The following is a 22,996-nucleotide window of genomic DNA, read 5'->3' as shown; positions in this document are numbered from 1 at the left end:
ATGGTTTCTTGCACCAGCGACTCACATGCGTTTTTATTCAAGGTTATGTTTTCTCACTGTGATTTCTAATGTATGTTTCAATTGTATTCGTTTGTAAAGATGTATAAATTGTTGCAAGTCCCGATACGTGAACTTGTTACTTGTAAATGTTCTCGACATCTTTCAGTTCCATGTCTATCTGTAAAGCATAGGACCAAATGGATATCATCACCTGCTCTACCAAGGCAGTATACTTCTGTGTTAGGAGGAAGCGTTTTCCATCAGGCACTTCCTTTTGTATTGAATGGCACATGGATGACCAGGTTTTACAGCACTGCAAGAGGAGCAAGCGGTGAAACTCAAGAGTTGGGTAAAAATGTAAAAAATCAGGGGACACACGCCTCTATAGAGCCAGAAAAAGAGGAGGAATTTGTTTTCATGGACTACATTGAGCCAGAAGATAGTCACGTTGACCAACTTCGTGGTCAGCTCCATGTGAATGCTGTCCCCATGATTTCCAAAGAAGACGAGAGGTTGCCGCCGAGGTCAGGCTCCGAGAAGCAGCAGAGAACTCTGGAGCAACAGCTGCGGTCATTGAAAGATGGGACCGTCACTAAACTGGAGACGGTGAGCCCTGATTCTCTCATAGAGTTTCATGATGTAGGGTTCCCTCTCAAGGAAACAAGTAAGAAAAAGAAACTTAAAGGACAGCAGAGAATCTATGGTACACCAGATATGGAGGAACCTGTCAGTGACACCTGCTGCAACGGATGTGGCGCAGTCATGCACTGCATTGCACCTGATGTGGCAGGCTATCTTCCAAGTGAGAAGTATAAACTTTTGCTAGAGGAAGACGAATTGAAAAAGGCAATTTGTCAACGTTGCTACTTGCTCACACACCACCAAAAGGCATTGACTGTCAAGATGTCCAAGGAGGAATATCGGGATATAGTCCGCAGGGTCAAATCAGAGAAAGCATTGGTACTGTTGATTGTGGATCTTCTGGACATCCCAGACTCCATAGTACCAGACTTGCTAGAGCTTGTTGGCGAAAACAAACACATAGTGGTTCTGGGTAATAAAGTGGACTTGCTCCCTGGAGACTCTGAAAACTACTTGCAAAGGATTAAACGTCAGCTTTCCATGTACTGTGCTGATGTAGGCATTTCCAGTGATAATATCAAAGATACCCACCTCATCAGTGCCAAAACAGGATACGGAATAGAAAATCTCATCTCAAGTCTTCAGAGATCGTGGAAGTACATGGGAGACGTGTATCTGGTAGGAACAGCCAACGCTGGGAAATCCACACTGTTCAACAGTCTACTAGAGTCCGACTACTGCAAATCCAGGGCCTCAGATGTGATCCACAAAGCTACCATATCTCCATGGCCTGGTAAGATAGAGCTGCCCAGCCTGTAACCCAAAGTTCCACTATAAAATGCATTACAAACACTCAAACAAGGCCGTGAACAAAAAGCTTCTTGTTGAGTATACCAAACATCAGGATCACCTTCCTAATATTGAGTTGCACCCCAGAACAGCCTCAATTCGTCGCGGCATGGACTACAAGGTGTCAAGCATTCCACAAGGATTGCTGGCCCATGTTGACTCCAATGCTTCCCACAGTTGTGTCAAGTTGTCTGGATGTCCTTTGGGTGGGGAACCATTCTTGATACACACGGCAAACTGTTGAGTGTGGAAAAACCCAGCAGCGTTGCAGTTAATTTTACAAGTATTTTGTTGTATTTTACCTCCTTTTTCACCCCAATTTCGATCTTGTCTAAACGCTGAAACTCCCCAACGGGCTCGAGTCATGCATCCTCCGAAACATGACCAAACCGCACTTCTTAACTCCCGCCCGCTTAACCCGAAAGCCAGCCGCACCAATGTGTAGGAGGAAACACTGTTCAACTGACGACCGAGGTCAGGCACAAGGAGTCGCTAGAGTGCGATGAGCCCCGCCGGCCAAACCCTCCCCTAACCCAGACGATGCTGGACCAATTGTGTGCCGCCCTATGGCACCCGGCGATCACGGCCGGGTGTTATACAGCCCGGGATCGAACCCGGGTCTGTAGTGACGCCTCTAGCACTTCAATCCAGTGCCTTAGACCGCTGTGCCACTCGGGAGGCCCCTCAGCGTTGCAGTTCTTGACACAAACAGGTGCGCCTGGCACCTACTACTATACCCCATTCAAAGGCACTTAAATATTTTGTCTTGCCTGTTCACCCTCTGAATGACACACACACACACACACACACACACACACACACACACACACACACACACACACACAATCCATGTCTCAATTGTTCGAGGGTTCAAAATCCTTCTTTAACCTGCATCCGCTCCTTCATCTACACTCACTGAAGTGGATTTAACAACTGACCTCAATAATGGATCATAGCTTTCACCTGGATTCACATGGTCAGTCTATGTAATGGGAAGTTCCTAATGTTTTGTACACTCAGAGTATGTCCGTTTGTGTATAGGCTCAAGTCTCTCTAAAATGTTGAAAACAAATTCTTAAATTGTATTTGAAATTGAATATGATCCACAGGTACAACCCTGAACCTCCTGAAGTTCCCCATCATCAACCCCACCCCGTATCGCATGTTCAGGAGGTCCGAGAGGCTCCAGAGCGCCTCCAAGCAGACCGAGAGTGATCTCTCTCCACAGGAGCTCAAGAGACTAGAGCAGTTCAGCAAGCAGGGCTACCTAGTGGGTAAGAGATTGGTGTTGGCTGTTGGGAACATGACTGATGGTAACCCTAACAGGGTAGCCTAAATACCAAGGGGTGGAATTGGACAACCCATACAGCTTAACCCTTGGCCTTCTGTGTTTTCAATGGCTTGCATTGTTGCTTATAGATTTGTACTCTTAATGCAGGGTAATTGTAAAAAATCCTATGTTGGTTTAGGTCGCATTGGGAGGACGTTCCGTACCAACGTAGAATCCAACAGAGGCCTGATAGAGTTTGATCCTGATAGTCTGGCCTACGGAGAGGATGTGATTGACAAGGAGGAGAGAGACCGTACTCTTTCCAACCCTTCTACGGAAGTGCACTTGACGCTCAACGAACTGAAAGACGCGCACTGGCTCTATGACACCCCTGGCATCATGAAAGAGCATGACGTGAGCTACTTCCTATTCGCTCTTGGCTCCACTGTTACTGCCAGGCTAAAACTTTGCCCATATTATTTCATAGATTGCAATGCAACTCATTACAATCCTGGAATCTGTCCAAAATAGCAACCTATTGGTCAAAAGTTGTGCACTATATAGGGACTAGGGTGCCATTTCAGACACACCCCTGCATCCACTTGAAACGGCATGTATGCATGATGTAACTGTTTACCAGCACTAGGAGAGAACACTTGGGACTAATTAATACCCTTTGACTATGTTTCCCTTCTGATGCTAGTGAGTTGGCAGATGAAAGTAGTTCCTTAGCTTATCCCCTGGGGGAGAAGGAGTCCCTTGTTATTCCTCTCCTATTACTACATCACGTTTGGAAGTATCATTTACACAAGTGGGATGCCAGGATACATTTACAATGGAACAGATTTATGGATGTGCAGTGGAACAGATTTATGGATCAACCATCTTGTGTGTCACTGCAGTAGATTTATGTTTAGTTAATTATTCCATTGTACCACTCTCATAAAAGTTTTCTTATAAGACAAGCCCTAACTAGTGTTGAACAGAACAATGCCATCCATTCATCTCACACCCCCTCTCCCATGTTTGTTAGGTCCTCGATCTGTTGACAGAGCAGGAGGTGAAGTTGGTGGTGCCCACACAAGCCATCGTGCCCAGGACGTTTGTGTTGAAACCTGGAATGTCGCTATTCCTGGGAGCTCTAGGCCGAATTGATTACCTTCAGGTGAATGCCTTTCATTGTTGCTTATGTCCTTGAGCTGTTCTGGTCTATTCATGTTCTGTATCATGTCACTTTCATGTTTTGTGTGGACCTCAGGAAGAGTAGCTGCTGCAACAGCTAATGGGGATCCTAATAACAAATAACCATGCTCAACTGTGACATCGAAACAGTGGTGCACACTTCTGTCTTTGACTTTGAGACGTAATATTAATTTCCCAGGGTGAGAAGTCTTGCTGGTTCTCAGTCATTGCTTCCAACCGGGTCCCGATCCACATCACCGGTCTGGACAAGGCTGACAGCATTTACCAGAAGCATGCTGGTCAAATCCTGCTGGGAGTAAGTTGATGCTGCTTACTTAACTCAGTTAAGGACATAAAAGCTCTTTCTGAAATGGTACAACAAAACAAGTTTACAAATAATGTTATCAACATGAAGAACTCTGTGTGGATAGGTACCAATGGGTGGAGAAGAACGCATGAAGGAATTCCCCCCTCTTGTCTCCCAAGATTTTGAGCTGAAGGGGCAGGGTTATCCGAAAGCCAGTGCTGATATCAAGTTTTCCTCTGCAGGTAATACACACATAATTACAAATTGATCAACCAGCCGACCCAGACGTTTCAGGGTTGGTATTTTTCAAAAGCGTAGTGCTACCGAATTAAAAAATAATAATAATGTATTCTATTCTTAGGATGGGTGGCAGTGACAGGAGTGGAGGGGAACAGTCTCCTGCTGCGTGCCCATGCTCCAGTGGGTGCAGGGCTCTCCCTGAGGAGTCCACCTCTACTCCCCAACATCGTTAACCTGAAGGGAGAGCGCATCAAGAAGTCTGTTGCTTATAAGACCAGGAAACCCCAGGCCCTGGTGGACACCAGCCTGTCCTACAAAGGAGCAGAGAGGCTCAAGGTGAAGAAGAAAAAATGAAGTGCGTAACAACCTCTCTATGGGGCAACAAGGGTCTTCATGTCAAGAGGCTTTTTGTACTGGATATTTATTCGTGATACAGCACTTTCAGTTATGGATTTTTTTCCATCTGTGTTTTGTAAAATTGGCTGTAAATGTAACGATTATAAATAACCTACATATAAACAGTTGTATTTGTTTATCGATGTGTAGACTTGTGCTTCAATTTACATTGCTTTCTTTCCATTTAGACAGTAGGTAGGGAACCTTTTAGTGAATAACTTTTTTCAAAGTATTTTGAAACGTAATATACTTTTTAAACGTATTAGTAACTGCAGAAAATGTAAGAAATGGAAAGGAATCACGCACCAACAACTTTTAATTTAGAAATGTAGAGCAGAAATGGTACAGGATGTTTGTTTTAAATACACAAAAAGGTTTTAAACAGCCAATTGTTTTCAAAGTCTTGGGGACAATGTCCAATAACTCCCCACTTTGGTGAAGGTGTTAAAGTTTGTTGGCATTTATTGAATTGAAAAATAGTACATTTCTTCACTAACTGAAAACAGTAAATGACGGGTATAGGCTAAAACTTCAATATCCCGGGCGTTAATTTTTTTAAATTCACTGAACACAACCGCCGCTTATTAAAGCCGGGCTTCTATTTCCCTAATACACACAGCTTTTGCTCAATAAAATGTTGAAAAGACATCCACACTGTTTGCGACCAGTATAAACATAACAAATCCATCGCAGATCAGACTTGCGAAGGCTGCCTATCATACACCCCTGATTTCGTGCTTCAGCACCATGAATTTTGTATCGTGTTTTATTTTTGGTGGCATCATGGCTAACAATGACATTTCTAAAATGTTTAAATGCACATGACTGGGAATATCAGAGCTGTGTCCATGCTGACCTCGTAAATATTAAAAGGGACAGGCAGCTATTTGAGACTGCATTTAATTGGAAGTTTTACGGTACATATGATTACACAATATGTGAATGAAAAATGGTTACAAAGAATTAACTTTTCCTATCAACTAAAAAGCACAATACAGGAAGTGAACAAAAAAAAATAGATAATTTACAGTGACACGGAATCTAACCGTCTAGATAAGAGTGCATCGGGCTAAATTCGACCAGTTTTCCAGGGAACCCTGGTACTATTCTATGCCTTCCAATAGTCAAACTCAAAACATAAGTCTTTAAATTTCTATACCTTCTCACTTTGGCATCATACCCAAAACACAATATTGCACTGAATTTACTAAGAGTACACATGGCATTTTTATTAGCTAAGTCTACCAATCACCTCAATAGAACACAACTAGATGCAGATGAAAGAAGCATATCACTGATGGCACAAACAGGCTAAGCTTTGGAGGCACAATTCTGTAAAACATGAGTGGGGTGATAACTGCAGAAATCAAGTTGATGGGTTCGATCTGCAGAGTAATCAAACAGTTACAACTAAACTTCCAAGGAATGGTTATAAAGTTAGACAGTATAACAATATCATTGAAATCAGACCTCTTACTGTAGGAAAATGTGACTCAATTAACAAAGCTACACTGTTAATATGCAAAAACATCAAAACAAAATCAGAAAATAATGATTGTCGAAGGCAAAAAAAAAAATGTAGAACTACCGGTATCTTCACAGGCTCAACTGTAAAAAAAAACATCTTTGGACATTTTCTGAAATCAAACACAAAACTGATAATGGCAAAGTTTCAGATGTGTGCACAAACATCCATTTCACAACTTGTTTTCAATGTTAGCGGTCCATTCTCTATCAGTGATAGCAACATAGTATCCTGTTCATCCTGATCTTAAGTTCTATAGGCCTATAAATTTCAAGGGCCAGTAACACCCTACCTCCCATATTAGTTGTGCATTTGTTAATGAGTAGTACGAGTTTTCTTTTTGTATGACTAAATGTACTTGGATATACAAAAAGTGACAACATAATTCAAACATTAACGCAAGAAACAATTCTATACACACTTGTGCCAGATGAACCCAAAGAAACCTCGCCCCATTTCATAAATTCGACTAAGAGTCATGAGTCATGGCAATTAACACCTATAAAGTTTTTGTGATGAAGAGATTAGTTAGTCCATTGTACAGATTGATAAGATGTATACAATGTTGTTGTTTTTATTATCTATTGATGTTATCAATAAAATAAAGAAATCAAAGTAGTTGTCAAGTGCTCCCTAAATGGTGGACTTTGAACATGCAGTCCTTGTCCCCATTTCGGAGACAGGTCGCTTCACTGGAGTGGACTCGCACAATAGGAGTGAGAGCGCCATTATTCTCTGGGTTATTTGGCATGGACCACCTGGGTCCTTCTAATCTTGTCTCCCTAGGGTTTCTTTGGTTCTTCATTGAAAAAGTGTAACACTTCCTTTCATAATTGATTTACGGTTGTTCTTCAACGGGCTGATGGATTAAAACAACGGGTACAACTCATCTCTTGGTGGGTTCTTCTGTAGAAAACTCAACCAGTTTGTGAACTAAAAGAAAGGTGTAGCGATTTCTTGAATATCAACCACTATGCAAAATCCAGGTAACTGCCAAAATAAAGGAAACACTCGAGTAAATGAGATACAAAGTATATTGAAAGCAGGTGCTTCCACACAAGTGTGATTCCTGAGTTAATTAAGCAATCCACATGCCATCATGTTTAGGGTCAGGGTCATGTATAAAAATGCCCAGTTGCCCCTTATTTTGGCTACCATGGCTAGAAGAAGAGATCTCAGTGATTTTAAAGAGGGGTATCAAAGCAGCATAGGGGGTTTAAAGTGTTTTTGTCTCAGTCACCAGATCTCAACCCAATTAAACACTTATGGGAGATTGTGGAATGGTATCTGAGAGAGCATTTTTCACCACCATCAAGAAAACACCAAATGATGGAATTTCTCGTGGAAGAATGGCGTCGCATCCCTCCAATAGAGTTCCAGGCAGTTGTAGAATCTATGCCAAAACGCATTGAAGCTGTTATGGCAGCTTGTGGTAGCCCAACACCTTTATTTTGGCAGTTACTTGTATATACAACGCTATTACAGAATGGTTCGCTTTTAGTTAGTTGCATAACCATACGAGAATAACAAGCAAAAAAAAATTGTATCCCATATTTTCATAATTTCTCAGCCAAATGCCAAACCATGAACATTAGGTTTTCGACCTCACATGGTGTAAACTCACATATCCTCTATGATTTCTGTTTGAAAACAAGAACTGTAGAATTTATAGTCAAACGGTCTGGGAACCAATACGTGAAAGCCCAGACACCAATTATCAAATGAACTAGTCTGCCTAAAGCTGGTATTACAAAGACGGTCAGATAGTTTTAGGCATACCATAGAATATTCATATTTTATACAGCAGTAACCGTGAGCACTAATGCAAGGTAACTGAATATCTACTGTTAATATGTTGACACAGACAACTATACATATGTTTTATAACAGGGGGAAAGGGTCAAGCAAAATACACCGCTGGAATCAAAGCTCCCTGCTCTGCAGGCACTCACTTGTCCGGCTTGGAAGCATTGTCAAAGATAATACACATTCACCAGGTGCCGATTCAGGTGCCGACGGAACTCCGCCTCCAAGGGGAAGCTACGGTCACAGAAGACGCACATGTGACTCTTGAGTTCAGTTGGAGTCGGAATCTCTTCTGTGGGAGTTTCAGGGTCATTGGCCAGTTTACCGGCGGCTGCCGCCAGCCCGTTGAGCCCTGAATCGTCACTGCCCTCCGAGGCGCTGTCACTGATCTCGCTTCCTCCGTCATGGCTGTGGATGCCCTCATCCTCCTCGGTTTCAGTAGGCTTTCCTCTTGGCCTAGGGAGCTCCAGGGAGGGTGTTGTTGGTGTTGATGGTTCTCCCTGTGCCCGTCTGAAATCGCGAGAGACGTCACTTTCTATGGGAGATGGGGACTCGTCGGCGCTGCTGAAGCCTTCAGGAGTAGGAGTTTCCTCTGCTTTGTCGGCGACCTCAGCCTGCTCAGCCCGTGGGGTTGTGTCCTTGGTTGGGGATACATTTTGCCGTGCAAGGTTGTTTTCCCCATTACTGGGCCGTTCTTCTGCCGGGTTCTGCCCAGTAGATGTATCCAGAGCAGGGACAGTCTCCTGGTCAGATGCATGCTGCTCTTCCTGTACAACTGTTGGCTGAAGCTCTGTGGCAGGACATGTTTTGCTTTCAGGGGGGCTAAAGGGGTTCTCAATGATGGAACACACCTTGTTCTCACTGGAAGCCTCGGTCTCTCCAGGGCTTGCTTTTTTCTTGTTGCTCCTTTTCAGCTTTTTCACTACAGGCGAGTACATCATCTGGTCTACTGGGTCCTTCTGCTCGGACGCTGTGCAAGGCTCAGTAGTTTTGCTTCGGGGGGTACTGGCTTTTGTTTGTGACTTGTCAGCAGTCTTGATTTTCAACCGTTTGGCCTTAATGTTGGTGCAGGACTCATCAGGAGATTCCTTCATTGATAAGTCCAAGGCCTCTGTAGTTTTTCTCTTCACTGGCTTCGTCTTGCTCTTCTCTTTTTGTTTTTTCACTGGTGCTTCCAGACTTTGGGGAGCGTTTTCAACAGTCTTTTCAACCACTTTCTCAATTTTTTTGGAAGTACTCTTCTGAGATTTTATTGCGTTTTTGTTCTCTTTTCCTTCTTTCTCATTCTTCAGTGTCTTCAGCTGCTCTTTTTTCTCCTCCTCCAGCGTCTTGTTTTCCTCCTTCGCTTTCTCCATATTCTCCCTCTCTAGCATGTCTTTCTCTAACCTCTCCTTGACTGATTTGTCTTTCTCAATACTGTCCTCTTCCAAACCCGCCTTTTGAACTTTTTCCTTTATTTCGGTCTTATCCTGAACACTTGTTTTCCCAGTCATCTGTTTTTTGGGACTTCTCTTAACTTTATTGCCTGCTATTACAACCACAACTGCTGTCTCCTTCCCACTCTCCTTCAGGGTAACATTCTGCTTTGTATTCTCACTGTTCATCTCTGTACTCTTGCGTTTCAGTGTTACCTTTTTCTCTGCCTTGTCCTTTGCCTTTTTAGGTATCTCTTTGACAGAGGAGATGTCACATTTCTTGGGGGTCTTGTCCATTGCCATGCTTTCTACTGCTTGAACAGGGCTAGTTTTGCTGCTCTTCTTGGTCTCTTTGACAGGAGAGTTGTCACATTTCTTGGGGGTCTTGTCCGTTTCCATGCTTTCTAGTGCTTGAACAGGGCTAGGTTTGCTGCTCTTGGTCGAGAGATTGATAGGGCTTGATTGTTTATCAGCTCCAGAGATCTCTGGTCCCTCCTCCTCATCACCATCAATTGCTGACAGCTCAAACTTTGCTGTTCCATTCACCATGTTGTACTCATCTGTGAATTCATCAGAATCAGGTTTCTTGACACGCAGCTTGACCTTTGACACATCCATTGCGATCTGTGGGCAGCCAGGGTGTCGAGACTTGATGTGATATTGTAGGTTACACTTCTTGGAAGCGGCATACTTGCAGACAGGGCAAAGGAACTGACGCGGGTTGAGGTGGAGCTCCACATGCTTTTTGTAGTTGCTGCGGTCAGCCGTCTTGTATTGGCAGTGGGGGCAGCATAGGGGCTTGGGTCCATTGTGAACCTGTCTGGAATGGCGTGTCACCTCATGCTGATTGGCAGCCAGATAGTTGCAGCGGTCACATTTGAAAGGCCTTTCACCTGCCAAGAAAAGCATGTGTAAAATGGTCAGATAAGAGACATTTTAACTGCTGTTAACATCAATGGGAACACTGGCACACATTTCATGCAGGGAAGATGGACCACAATACAGAGAGACAAGCAACAATTACAAGTCGAACACGAAGCATCTCACAGCACGTATCGCAAACCACTTTACCGTTCTTATCCAAAACCATCTGCTCCAGCGAATGCAACATAAGGAGAAAAAGTTGACTATGAGAGGAAACCAAAACAGAGACCTATATCTATGCACAATCAATCATATTTGTGTCACATAATAGAAATATGTACAGTCAGGCCTCTTTGTCATGTAACCTGTGTTAGACACTCACCCGAGTGTGTTCTCATATGCCTGGTAAGATGGGTCTTCTGGGAGCTTGAGTACTCACAGTACGGACATCGAAAAGGACGCTCCCCTAAAGTAGAAAAAACAGAGTTAGCTATACTGTTAAAAAATAAAATTATACTTTGACCATTAAGTGCATACTTGGAGTGAAAAGGTTATATTTGACATACCTGTGTGAGTGCGGATATGCTGCACGTAGTTGTTCTTACGGTCCGAGAAATAGCTGCACTGGTTGCAGGTGAAGAGCTTACTGGGGAAATGGTTCCTGAGGTGCTTTTTCCAGTGGTACTGGCTGACGGTCGTATACGTGCAGATGGTGCATTTGTAGACCCTCTGGTCATCGCCCTCCTTCTCGTGGTGCTTGAGGTGAGCCATGTAATGGTCGTAGCGGTTGGTGTTGTAGCCGCAGCGCTCACAGCGGATCAGCCCTTTGTTGTTGGCCCCACCATCACCGCTCTGCGCCTCTTGATCTGGTCCCGCCGACGTCTCTTTCTCCCGTGCCTTGTCCCCCACCATGCGTTTCACTGCGATCATCCTATTGGCGCTGTGAATTTGGATGTGGGCTACAAACTCCTCCTCACACTGGGCCTGGTAGTTGCAGGGTTTACAGAAGAAAGGTTTCTTCTTCTTAGCTGACTCCATGATCATGCCCAGAGGTGTAGAAGGGGTGGTAGGGGTGGAAGGGCTAAAAGGGCGCTGGTCAGAGGGTTTGGACAGGTCAATCCCTTCTTCCTCCTCATCTATCGCCTCAACCTGGGAAAGGGCAGCCCGTGGAGACTCTGGGTATTCTACGATACACATCTCTCTCTCATGGCTATCGTAACTGTATCGGATGATGTTCTCGTCTTCACTATCGGAGTAGCTGCCGACGGTTTGAAGCTCCATCATCTCCTTCCCTTCTGCTGGGTTTTCACATGCTACGTTGGCGAGCATGACCAGCTGCGGGGCCGGCAGCTCGTTGTGTGGAAGCTCAGCCAACCCCTGGGCATCCTCCACCATGGGCATGCCAACTGAGGTGGAGAACATGACCAATCCCATTGGATACACCGTCTGAGAAGCCATGCTGACAGGGCTGTTGCTGTGGGTGATGAGAGCAGAACCAGAGGTCATGGATCAAAAAACTTCAATTAAGATATGTTTTCATTTTCAGAACTAAAATGCTAGTAGTAGTAGTAGTAGTAGTAGTAGTCAAAGAGAGTTTGAGTTTTAACAGGCCTTCAAAAGACCAGACAACTCAAGTTACATACACTTGGTCCCAACTCATTAAAATGATATGGCTTGCAAGTTGTCCAAGCAACTACCAACCATGTCACCGTACCTTCTCTGAATCAGTTATTTGGAATTTATAGAGCAGGATGTTTTTATGATAATCCAGGAATGGTGCATCCAAGAAAGAAATCACAAATGTCATCAATACAAGTGTCAGAATAGATAAAGAAAGTATGCTAAACCAACACAATTACAGTACACCTTCATCACATTGATTCCTTGTCTTCATGCTGTGCATATCGATGCGATGTACCGGTATGTGACTATATAACCGATTACAATGTTGTATGTATTCTTCATTTGTAAGAAATTATATTTATCTTTATTAAATGAAATAAAGAAAAAATAAAAATCATCTATATAAAAATGTAACACAAAACGACCAAGAATATACCACCACTTCATAACTTCATTGTGGGCATACTTTTACTTTGACACAGTGCTTTGGTAAAATCCAGTCTCCTAGGCCTGTGTTTGCATGCACAGAAATTTGTGTTCGGCCATTTTGAAACAGCACCACCAACTTCGTCGACAGCGCCCAACAACTACAGTAGCATGTCCTACATTCTAACTAGTATGAAGAGAAAATAAGAACTGGAAATACAAAAAATACAATTGTGCACTGGGTTGTTTGATCTCCATGCCAAACAAAATATATAGGCCTAAATGGTCATATTTACTAAATACTTAAACACATTTTACATATATTTACTTTATAAGCACAAAACTGTGTAGAGTAGACATACTTTGTAACATGCTGGTATCAAAATAATCTAAACAGAACACGATGACTAAAAATACAATTTCTGAGTTATAGCCTATCCACTAGACCTCAACAATACAAGTGGAAAGTTTCAGTATTTCATATCGTTAACAAATGAATCAATTTTTGCTAAAAACAAACTTTTTATCAACAATAGTATTCCACATATCGCTATGTAAGCTTGCTACGACAGAGGTAGAGAATGTCGCTGTCCAGCAAGGCCCTCAAAACTTAACTCGGAAAACTAGTTTTGCGGAAGCGCAAACTCCGAACAATACAAAATCAAATTGTATAATCTTGAACAATTTAGAAATAATGTTTATGTTATTAGTTTTATTTAAAAAAACTAATCATATCATAAATAAAGTTAGGCGTGTAAACACTTCGAAAGTTTAGAACAGCGTCTGTTAGCCATGGTCCTGATCTCCGTGCTGAAATCAGCCCTGGACAGCGCCTCTCCCTTTCAGCAACCCCAATGAGCAACCCCCACACTGCCTCCATTTTCAAAACTGTTCGTCAAAGTTAGTTTGTTAAACAAATTCAAAACAACAGACAATTAATATGTTAATTGGTTACATACACCTTACCGTATATATGTGTCCACTCCCTGTCGGTATTCGGTCAATATTATCGAAGTACTAGTACACAAACTGTTCAAGGAAAAAGTTTCTGTACATTCCTACACATCACCCTGGCTCCGTCTGTTCGCAGGGAAGGCTGGCTGACGTCAGCGCGAGCTAGTGTGGCGTTTCTTGGTGCTTTCAAGACATCTGGGAACTTCTGGGAAAAACTATGTAAAATCATGACTTCGATGATCATCAGGTCGGCAAGTCGGAGGTCTAGAAAAAGGCCGGAGTCCCGGACTTGGAATTCCGAGTTGGATGACCGTCAAAACTATTTTTTGTCTTGAACGCACTGAAGTCGGAATTCGGAGATTTCCGAGTTCGCAGTTGTTTTGAACGCGGCATCCACCCGGGGCGTCTTCGTTCCAAATAACAATGTCCAATTGGTCAAACAAAGCAATCTTGTTGTACGTTTTTCTAATAAATACGTGCATTATTATGTGAGTTATTTTCATTTTGAAAAGTTTTTGGCAAAATGTTTTATTCCTCTTATGAAAAAAATACAATTACACTGGGGAGAAAAACTAGTTACAAAGTGTCTACTGCTATATACATCTCAATAATACAAACATGTAACATTATAATTAAATATAAAGAACATTTAACAAGTCAAAGTACAACGATTTATGAATAAATCATTAGTGTTTTTAATATTGGCTGGACAGGTAATTTCCTCAAAACTGTCCTGAAACATTGTTTACGTTATGTGTAATATATACATTCAGAATGTGTAGTTAGTAGATCAGTGTCTTGCCAATAAAAAAGTAAAGATCTTAATTTACATGTTTCAGTGTTTCATTACCAGGTATACTGGGGATAGGCCACACTGAACATAGTTTGATTGAATTCTTTCCATACCAATATGATATAATTAGAGCGTTGGGCCAGTAACCGAAAGGTTGCTGGATTGAATCCCCGAGCTGACAAGGTAAAAATCTGTCGTTCTGCTCCTGACCAAGGCAGTTAACTTATATCAGAGGATCTACCAGGCCAAAATGCAAAAGAAAAAGTATAACATGAGAACAACTCACACAGACTGCATTCTCTAGTCCACAGTGTAATGCTGCACAAAAACTCACTTTGGTCTGTTGGGGCCAAATCCTTGTGGACCATGCCAGGAAGCAGGCTCTAGTCTGGGCATACACATGCCTTCACTTTTGAAATTGTGTCTTTGCAAATGTGTAGTCATGGGTCTGTTGAAAAGTAAGAGCTTTTCCTCTTGATGAAAGTGTTATTAGCAACACAAGGCCTCCAGGTCATGAATCACACCAGATGCAACACAAGGCCTCCAGGTCATGAATCACACCAGATGCAACACAAGGCCTCCTCTGGTCATGAATCACACCAGATGCAACACAAGGCCTCCAGGTCATGAATCACACCAGATGCAACACAAGGCCTCCAGGTCATGAATCACACCAGATGCAACACAAGGCCTCCAGGTCATGAATCACACCAGATGCAACACAAGGCCTCCAGGTCATGAATCACACCAGATGCAACACAAGGCCTCCAGGTCATGAATCACACCAGATGCAACACAAGGCCTCCAGGTCATGAATCACACCAGATGCAACACAAGGCCTCCTCTGGTCATGATTGAATTTTTCAGTCATCAGATAAAAAGCACATGTTTTTGCTAACACAACATTCAAGAGAAATGTAATTATCATGGACAAAATTTATCACAAACCAATGGACAGATTTTGGATTGAGTCGAAGACTTTAGGAGAAATCACTTTTAATGTTTATTTGGAAGATTCTGATATTTTGTTATATTTTGACCCAGCTGATATGAACCCCGATAAAATGTTCATAGTTCATTTGTTTATTTTCTTGAAAGATTCTTTATTCATAAGATGAAGTTGGCAGAGAACAAAACCCTCACATTTATTGAAGATGGAACTGAAACATTATGTTGAAATCATTAGTAAATGTAAAAACAAAAAAGCATTAAGCACCAAAATACTTTATGACAAATGTAAATGTTCTTGTATTACCCCTGTCTATGTTAAGTTTATTTCCTTTTTTTGTATTGTGTTCGATACAAAAGTTAAAATATATATTTTTTTTAAAGTCAATGGATTTTATAGTTTTATTGCCGTCTGCCACCCGGTGGCGGTTGTGCGTTATATTTGACATGGGGACACTGCCTCAATTGTATTTTGACTGCACTGGCCTTTTAATATGTCCTACCATATTTTGTTATTTTTTTACACTGACAATTGAATATCATAGTTGTATATTATTTCCTTCTGTCAAAGAGAAAAGATAATGTAAAGATAGACCACTTCAGTCAGTCCAAGGGTCAAGGGATACCAACCCAACCAGTAGCAATTACAAGCAGACTTTTTTTTACCTGTCATCTAACTACATGCACACACTCTTCTTCAGAGGGCTAATGGTGCTTTCAAGACTTCTGGGAACTCTGAAAAATAAGAAGTCAAATCATAACGTCAGTGATCTATATTCAGGTCAGAAAGTGGCAGCTCTAGAAAGAGGCCAGAGTTCTGAGTTGGATGACTGTTAAAAATATTTTTCCTAGTCAGAGCTCGTTTTTCAGAGTTCCCAGTTGTCTTGAACACACTGAAGTCGGAAGCTGGAGATTTCCGTGTTCCCAGTTCCCAATTGTTTTGAACACAGCAAGAATACTCCTCCCTGTTGCTCACCTGGAAGATGCCAACTTGATTAGCAGTAAGGGAAGAATGGAGTGGCCAGAGATAGCCAGACATGTAAATTGGGCTAAGGAACAGAAGTTGGGTTTTGGAGAAACACCATCAGTGCGTGCTCTGCAAGGAATAGAGCTGATGAAGGCAGGGAAAGAGTGAGGTGAACGGATAGACATGGTAATGGACAGCGAGGAAGAAGAAGAGCCGAGTGGAGTGGGAAGATGTGTGATGAGGAAGAAGGCGCAAATCATATTCTGCTGTCTCTGATGGCTCAGAACAAGACAAGAGTGAAAATAAATGACGTGTTCAAATCAAATTGTATTTATCACATGCGCCGAATACAACAGGTGTAGACCTTACAGTGAAATGCTTACTTACAAGCCCTTAACCAACAATGCAGTTTTAAGAAAAATACCTACAGAAATACGAAATAAAAGTAACAAATAATTAAAGAGCAGCAGTAAAATAACAATAGCGAGGCTATATACAGGGGGTACCGGTACAAAGTCAATGTGTGGGGGCACCGGTTAGTCGAGGTAATTGAGGTAATATGTACATGTAGGTACAGTTATTATAGTGACTATGCATAGATAATAACAGAGAGTAGCAGCAGCGTAAAAGAGGGGGGGCAATGCAAATAGTCTGGGTCTCCATTTGATTATTTGATTAGATGTTTAGGGGTCTTATGGTTTGGGGGTAGAAGCAGTTTAGAAGCCTCTTGGACATAGACTTGCGTTCCGGTACCTCTTGCAGTGCGGTAGCAGAGAGAACAGTCTATGACTAGAGTCTGGAGTCTTTGAAAGGGAGAGGTTGAAAATGTCAGTGAAGACAAGTGTTTTGGTCAGTGCATGCTCGGAGTACACATCCTGGTAATCCATCTGGCCCTGCAGCCTTGTGACTGTTGACCTGTTTAAAGGTGTTACTCACATCGGCTGCAGAGAGCGTGATCACACAGTCGTCCGGAACAGCTGATGCTCTCATGCATGTTTCAGTGTCACTTGCCTCGTTTATAGACAGATTATTTCACTTATAATCCACTGTATAACAATTCCAGTGGGTCAGAAGTTTACATACACTAAGTTGACTGTGCCTTTAAACAGCTCGGAAAATTCCAGAAAATGATGTCATGGCTTTAGAAGCTTCTGATAGGATAATTGACATCATTCGAGTCAATTGGAGGTGTACCTGTGGATGTATTTCAAGGCCTACCTTCAAACTCAGTGCCTCTTTGCCTGACATCATGGGAAAATCAAAAGAAACCAGCCAAGACCTCAGAAAAAAAATGGTACACTTTCACTAGTCTGGTTCATCCTTGGGAGCAATTTCCAAATGCCTGAAGGTACCACGTTCATCTGTACAAACAATACTACGCAAGTATAAACACCATGGGACCACGCAGCCGTCATACTGCTCAGGAAGGAGGCGCGTTCTGTCTCCTAGAGATGAACGTACTTTGGTGCGAAAAGTGCAAATCAATCCCAGAACATCAGCAAAGGACCTTGTGAAGATGCTGGAGGAAACAGGTACAAAAGTATCTATAGCCACAGTAAAACGAGTCCTATATCGACATAACCTGAAAGGCCGCTCAGCAAGGAAGAAGCCACTGCTCTAAAACCGCCATAAAAAGCCAGACTACAGTTTGCAACTGCACATGGGGACAAAGATCGTATTTTTTGCAGAAACGTCCTCTGGTCTGATGAAACAAAAATAGAACTGTTTGGCCATAATGACCATTGTTATGTTTGGAGGAAAAATGGGGAGGCTTGCATGCCGAAGAACACCATTCGGACCGTGAAGCACAGGGGTTGCAGCATCATGTTGTGGGGGTGCTTTGCTGCAGGAGGGACTGGTGCACTTCACAAAATAGATGGCATCATGAGGAAAGAAAATTATGTCGATATATTGAAGCAACATCTCAAGACATCGGTCAGGAAGTCGCAAATGGGTCTTCCAAATGGACAATGACCCAAAGCATATTTACAAAGTTGTGGCAAAATGGCTTAAGGACAACAAAGTCAAGGTATTGGAGTGGCCATCACAAAGCCCTGACCTCAGTCCTATAGAACATTTGTGGGCAGAACTGAAAAAGCGTGTGTGAGCAAGGAGGCCTACAAATCAGACTCAGTTACACCAGCTCTGTCAGGAGGAATGGGACAAAATGTATCCTACTTACTGTGGGAAGCTTGTGGAAGGTACCCAAAACATTTGACCCAAGTTAAACAATTTAAAGGCAATGCTACCAAACACTAATTGAGTGTTTGTAAATTTCTGACCCACTGGGAACGTGATGAAAGAAATAAAAGCTGAAATAAATCACTCTACTATTATTCTGACATTTCACATTCTTAAAATAAAGTGGTGATCCTAACTGACCTAAGACAGGAAATTTTTACTAGGATTAAAAATCAGGAATTGTGAAAAACTGAGTTTAAATGTATTTGACTAAGGTGTATGTAAACTTTCGACTTCAACTGTATGTACATATTCTATTCATGTAACGGCTGTCGTCTTCCTCCTCGTCCGAGGAGGAGAAGTTTGAAGGATCAGAGGACCAATGCGCAGCGTGGTAATTGTTCATCTTATTTAATGGAAGTGAACAACTCAAAATACAAAAACAAAGTGAAAACCGAAACAGTTCTATCTGGTGCAGACACACAAAGACTGAAAACAACCACCCACAAAACCCAACAGAAAACAGGCAACCTAAATATGGTTCCCAATCAGGGACAACGATTGACAGCTGCCTCTGATTGAGAACCATATCAGGCCAAACACAGAAAACCAACACAGAAATAGAAAACATAGATTACCCACCCAACTCACGCCCTGACCACACTAAAACAAAGAAAATACAAAAGAACTATGGTCAGAACGTGACAATTCATCCCTTTACATTTGTGTGTATTTGTATGTATAAGGTAGTTGTTGTGAATTTGTTAGATTACTTGTTGATATTACTGCATAGTCGCAACTAGAAGCACAAGCATTTCGCTACACTCGCATTGACATCTGCTAACCATGTGTATGTGACCAATAAAATTTGATTTGTTTTGATACACCTTAGTGGGTTCAGCATAAAAGCTCTCACTGGATCGCTGACATATCCTAATATGACTATATCAATTAAATAATCTGTTTCAAAACTCAAAAGGACAGACAATGTCTTCTCAGTTTTACCATGCTCACCACAGGGTCTGCGTCGCAACAAACAGCAGCCGTCACAGACACAGGGAATTTTCCATTTCAGATTTTCAACCTCAACGATGAGTGCCACCCGAGTAATCATTCCCTTCAGAGGCGCCCTGCTCCGGAGAGCATAGCAAGTCACAGGTCTGGTCCCTAGTCGCGTGACACGAAGAGCCCATCTCTGTCGGCGCCATCATCTCAGATGTCAAGCTTATGGTCATGTTGCAGCAGTGTGTAGGAGGGAGATTCTGAAATGTGAGAAGTGTGCAGGAAGGCATGGGACCAAGGAATGAGTAGTATCGGTGGAAAAAACTGTGAATGTCAATTGTCGGAGTGCCCATGTTGCTGGGGATCAGAAGTGTCCCGTGCAAGAGAGACAGGTTGAGATTGACAGGGTCAGAGTAGAACAGGAGGTGTCGTATGATGAGGCAGTGAAGAGAGTAGAGTATGATGGGTCAAGGGGGAATAGTAGGCCTAGGCCAATACAGAGTGATACAAATTTGTGCTTCAGTAAGGTTAGCTTCTTAGCATTAATTGCCATGGTTATCAGCTGTACCTCAGGAATTGAAAGTGAATCACAGAAAATAGATATTGTGGTGGCAGCTGCAGAGATGTACTTGTGTGTACTAAGTTTTACTGCAGAAGGGTTACAAGGTGTGTTGAACAAAAGTGTCCCGTCCTCCCAGGCCATCGGCCTGGTGTAGGATCAGTTAGGGTAGAAGTAGTGGAATGGTGTGGTGATTTTTATTTTTATGAAATAGTGGTATATAGATAAAGGGTTAGTTGGTGGTATGTAATAGTGGTATATAGATGTAGGTTTAGTTGGTGGTATGTAATAGTGGTATATAGGTGGAGGGTTAGTTGGTGGTATTTAATAGTGGTATATAGACGCTAGCTGGTGGTATATCAAATTACATCAAATCAAATCAAATTGTATTTGTCGCATGCGCCGAATAGAACAGGTGAACCGTGAAATGAATACTTACAAGCCCTTAACCAACAATGCAGTTTTAAGAAAATAGAGTTAAGAAAATATTTACTGAATAAACTAAAGAAACTATATATATATTGTCACGTTCTGACCATAGTTCTTTTGTGTTTTCTTTGTTTTAGTGTTGGTCAGGACGTGAGCTGAGTGGGCATTCTATGTTGTGTGTCTAGTTTTCCCGTTTCTATGTTTGGCCTGATATGGTTCTCAATCAGAGGCAGGTGTTAGTCATTGTCTCTGATTGGGAACCATATTTAGGTAGCCTGTTTTGTGTTGGGTTTTGTGGGTGGTTGTCTTCTGTCTTCGTGTGTCTACACCAGACAGAACTGTTTCGGTTTTTCACATTTGTTGTTTTGTATTTTGTAGTGTTCACGTTTATTGTCTTTCATTAAACATGATGAACACTAACCACGCTGCGCTTTGGTCCGATCCTTCGTCCACAGAAGAAAGCCGTTACATATATATTTAAAGTAACACAAAAGTAACACAATAAAATAACAGTAATGAGGCTATATACAGGGGGAACCGGTACCGAGTCAATGTGCGGGGCTTTAGGTTAGTCAAGGTAATTTGTACATGTATTGTAGGTAGGGGTAAAGTGACTGCATAGATAATAAACAGCAAGTAGCAGCAGTGTAAAAACAAAGGGGGTGAGTGGCCATTTGATTCATGGTTCAGCAGTCTTATGGCTTGGGGGTAGAAGCTGTTATGGAGCCTTTTGGACCTAGACTTGGTGCTCCGATACCGCTTGCCATGTGGTAGCAGAGAGAACAGTCTATGACTTGGGTGACTGGAGTCTTTGAAACATTTTTGGGCCTTCCTCTGACACCGCCTAGTATATAGGTCCTGGATGGCAGGAAGCTTTGCCCCAGCAATGTACTGGGCTGTATGCACTACCCTCTGTAGCGGCTTATGGTCGGATGCCGAGCAGTTGACATAGCAGGCGGTGATGCAACTGGTCATGATGCTCTCGATGGTGCAGCTGTATAATTTTTTTGAGGTTCTGGGGACCCATGCCAAATCTTTTCAGTCTCCTGAGGGGGAAAAGGCATTGTTATGCCATTGTCGATATGAATGGGTGCGTGTTCGGCCCTCCTTTTCCTGTAGTCCATGATCAACTCCTTTGTCTTGCTCACGTTTAGGGAGAGGTTGTTGTCATGGCACCACACTGCTAGGTCTCTGACCTCCTCCCTATAGGCTGTCTCATCGTTGTCAGTGATCAGGCCTACCACTGTTGTGTCATCAGCAAACTTAATGATGGTGTTGGAGTCGTGCTCAGCCATGCAGTCGTGGGTGAACGGGGACTACAGGAGGAGGCTGAGCACGCACCCCTGAGGGGCCCACATGTTGAGGATTAGAGTGGCGGATGTGTTGTTACCTACCCTTTCCACCTGGGGGCGGCCCGTCAGGAAGTCCAGGATCCAGTTGCAGAGGGAGGTGTTTAGTCCCAGGGTCCTTAGCTTATTGATGAGATTTGAGGGCACTATGGTGTTGCACGCTGAGCTGTAGTCAATGAATAGCATTCTCACATAGGTGTTCCTTTTGTCCAGGTGGGAAAAGGCAGAGTGGAGTACAATTGAGATTGCATCATCTGTGGATCTGTTGGGGCGCTATGCGAATTGGAGTGGGTCAAGGGTTTCCGGGATGATGATGTTTATGTGAGACATGACCAGCCTTTCAAAGCACTTCATGGCTACGGACGTGAGTGCTACGGGGCGGTAGTCATTTAGGCAGGTTACCTTCGCTTTCTTGGGCACAGGGACTATGGTGGTCTGCTTGAAACATGTAGGTTTTACGGACTCAGTCAGGGAGAGGTTGAAAATGTCAGTGAAGACACTTGCCAGTTGGTCCGCACATGCTCGGAGTTCACGTCCTGGTAATCCGTCTGGCCCCGCGTCCTTGTGAATGTTGACCTTTTTAAATGTCTTGCTCACATCGGCTACGGAGAGCGTGATCACACAGTTGTCTGGAACAGCTGGTGCTCTCATGCATGCTTCAGTGTTGCTTGCCTCGAAGCGAGCATAAAAGGATTTTAGCCCGTCTGGTAGGTTCGCGTCACTGGGCAGCTTGCGGCTGGGTTTCACTTTGTAGTCTAATAGTTTGCAAGCCCTGCCACATCCGACGTGCGTCAGAGCCGGTGTAGTAGGATTCAATCTTAGTCCTGTATTGACGCTTTGCCTGTTTGATGGTTCATCTGAGGGCATAGCGGGATTTCTTAAATGCGTACAGATTAGTGTTCCGCTCCTTGAAAGAGGCAGCTCTAGCCTTTAGTTCAGTACGGATGTTGCCGGTAATCCATGGCTTCTGGTTGGGATATGTACGTACGGTCAATGTGGGGACGACGTCGTCGATGCACTTATTGATGAAGCCGGTGACTGAGGTGGTATACTCTTCAATGCCATTGGATGAATGTCGGAACATTTTCTAGTCTGTGTTAGCAACACAGTCCTGTAGCGTAGCATCAGCGTCATCTGACTACTTCCGTATTGAGCGAGTCACTGGTACTTCTTGCTTTAGTTTTTGCTTGTAAGCAGGAATCAGGAGGATATAATTATGGTCAGATTTGCCAAATGGAGGGCGAGGGAGAGCTTTGTATGCGTCTCTGTGTGTGGAGTAAAGGTGGTGTAGTTTTTTCCCTCTGGTTGCACATGGGACATGCTGGTAGA

At 43.0% G+C, this 22,996-nt stretch overlaps 2 protein-coding genes across 2 annotated transcripts; one reads left to right on the top strand and one right to left on the bottom strand.

Annotated features, from left to right (window-relative positions):
* Window positions 1–5: 5 nt before the first annotated feature.
* Window positions 6–6,403, top strand: noa1 (nitric oxide associated 1). The gene is made up of 7 exons (XM_039012121.1): window positions 6–1,375; window positions 2,541–2,705; window positions 2,901–3,115; window positions 3,735–3,866; window positions 4,083–4,199; window positions 4,315–4,432; window positions 4,552–6,403. The coding sequence occupies exons 1-7, from the start codon at window positions 73–75 to the stop codon at window positions 4,782–4,784; spliced, it is 2,283 nt and encodes a 760-aa protein (XP_038868049.1). The 5' UTR covers window positions 6–72; the 3' UTR covers window positions 4,785–6,403.
* On the bottom strand, window positions 5,127–13,561 carry LOC120062282 (RE1-silencing transcription factor-like). The gene is made up of 4 exons (XM_039012120.1): window positions 13,452–13,561; window positions 11,003–11,910; window positions 10,819–10,902; window positions 5,127–10,465 (listed from the first exon to the last, which is right to left on the bottom strand). The coding sequence occupies exons 2-4, from the start codon at window positions 11,892–11,894 to the stop codon at window positions 8,325–8,327; spliced, it is 3,117 nt and encodes a 1,038-aa protein (XP_038868048.1). The 5' UTR covers window positions 11,895–11,910; window positions 13,452–13,561; the 3' UTR covers window positions 5,127–8,324.
* Window positions 13,562–22,996: the final 9,435 nt, after the last annotated feature.

The sequence above is a fragment of the Salvelinus namaycush genome, chromosome 17 (assembly GCF_016432855.1).
Source record: "Salvelinus namaycush isolate Seneca chromosome 17, SaNama_1.0, whole genome shotgun sequence".
Lineage (NCBI taxonomy): Eukaryota > Metazoa > Chordata > Actinopteri > Salmoniformes > Salmonidae > Salvelinus > Salvelinus namaycush.
This window is presented reverse-complemented; position numbering and strand designations above follow the sequence as displayed.

Bases quoted from the DNA above. Each gene is read 5' to 3' on its own strand.
- noa1 (XM_039012121.1), top strand. From the start codon at position 73: ATGTTTCAATTGTATTCGTTTGTAAAGATGTATAAATTGTTGCAAGTC. The intron at 3,116-3,734 runs GTGAGCTACTTC...CATGTTTGTTAG, and splicing joins GCATCATGAAAGAGCATGAC to GTCCTCGATCTGTTGACAGA. The intron at 4,200-4,314 runs GTAAGTTGATGC...CTGTGTGGATAG, and splicing joins CTGGTCAAATCCTGCTGGGA to GTACCAATGGGTGGAGAAGA.
- LOC120062282 (XM_039012120.1), bottom strand. From the start codon at position 11,894: ATGGCTTCTCAGACGGTGTATCCAATGGGATTGGTCATGTTCTCCACC. The intron at 10,903-11,002 runs GTATGTCAAATA...TTTCTACTTTAG, and splicing joins GCATATCCGCACTCACACAG to GGGAGCGTCCTTTTCGATGT. The intron at 10,466-10,818 runs GTGAGTGTCTAA...TTTTCTTGGCAG, and splicing joins GCATATGAGAACACACTCGG to GTGAAAGGCCTTTCAAATGT.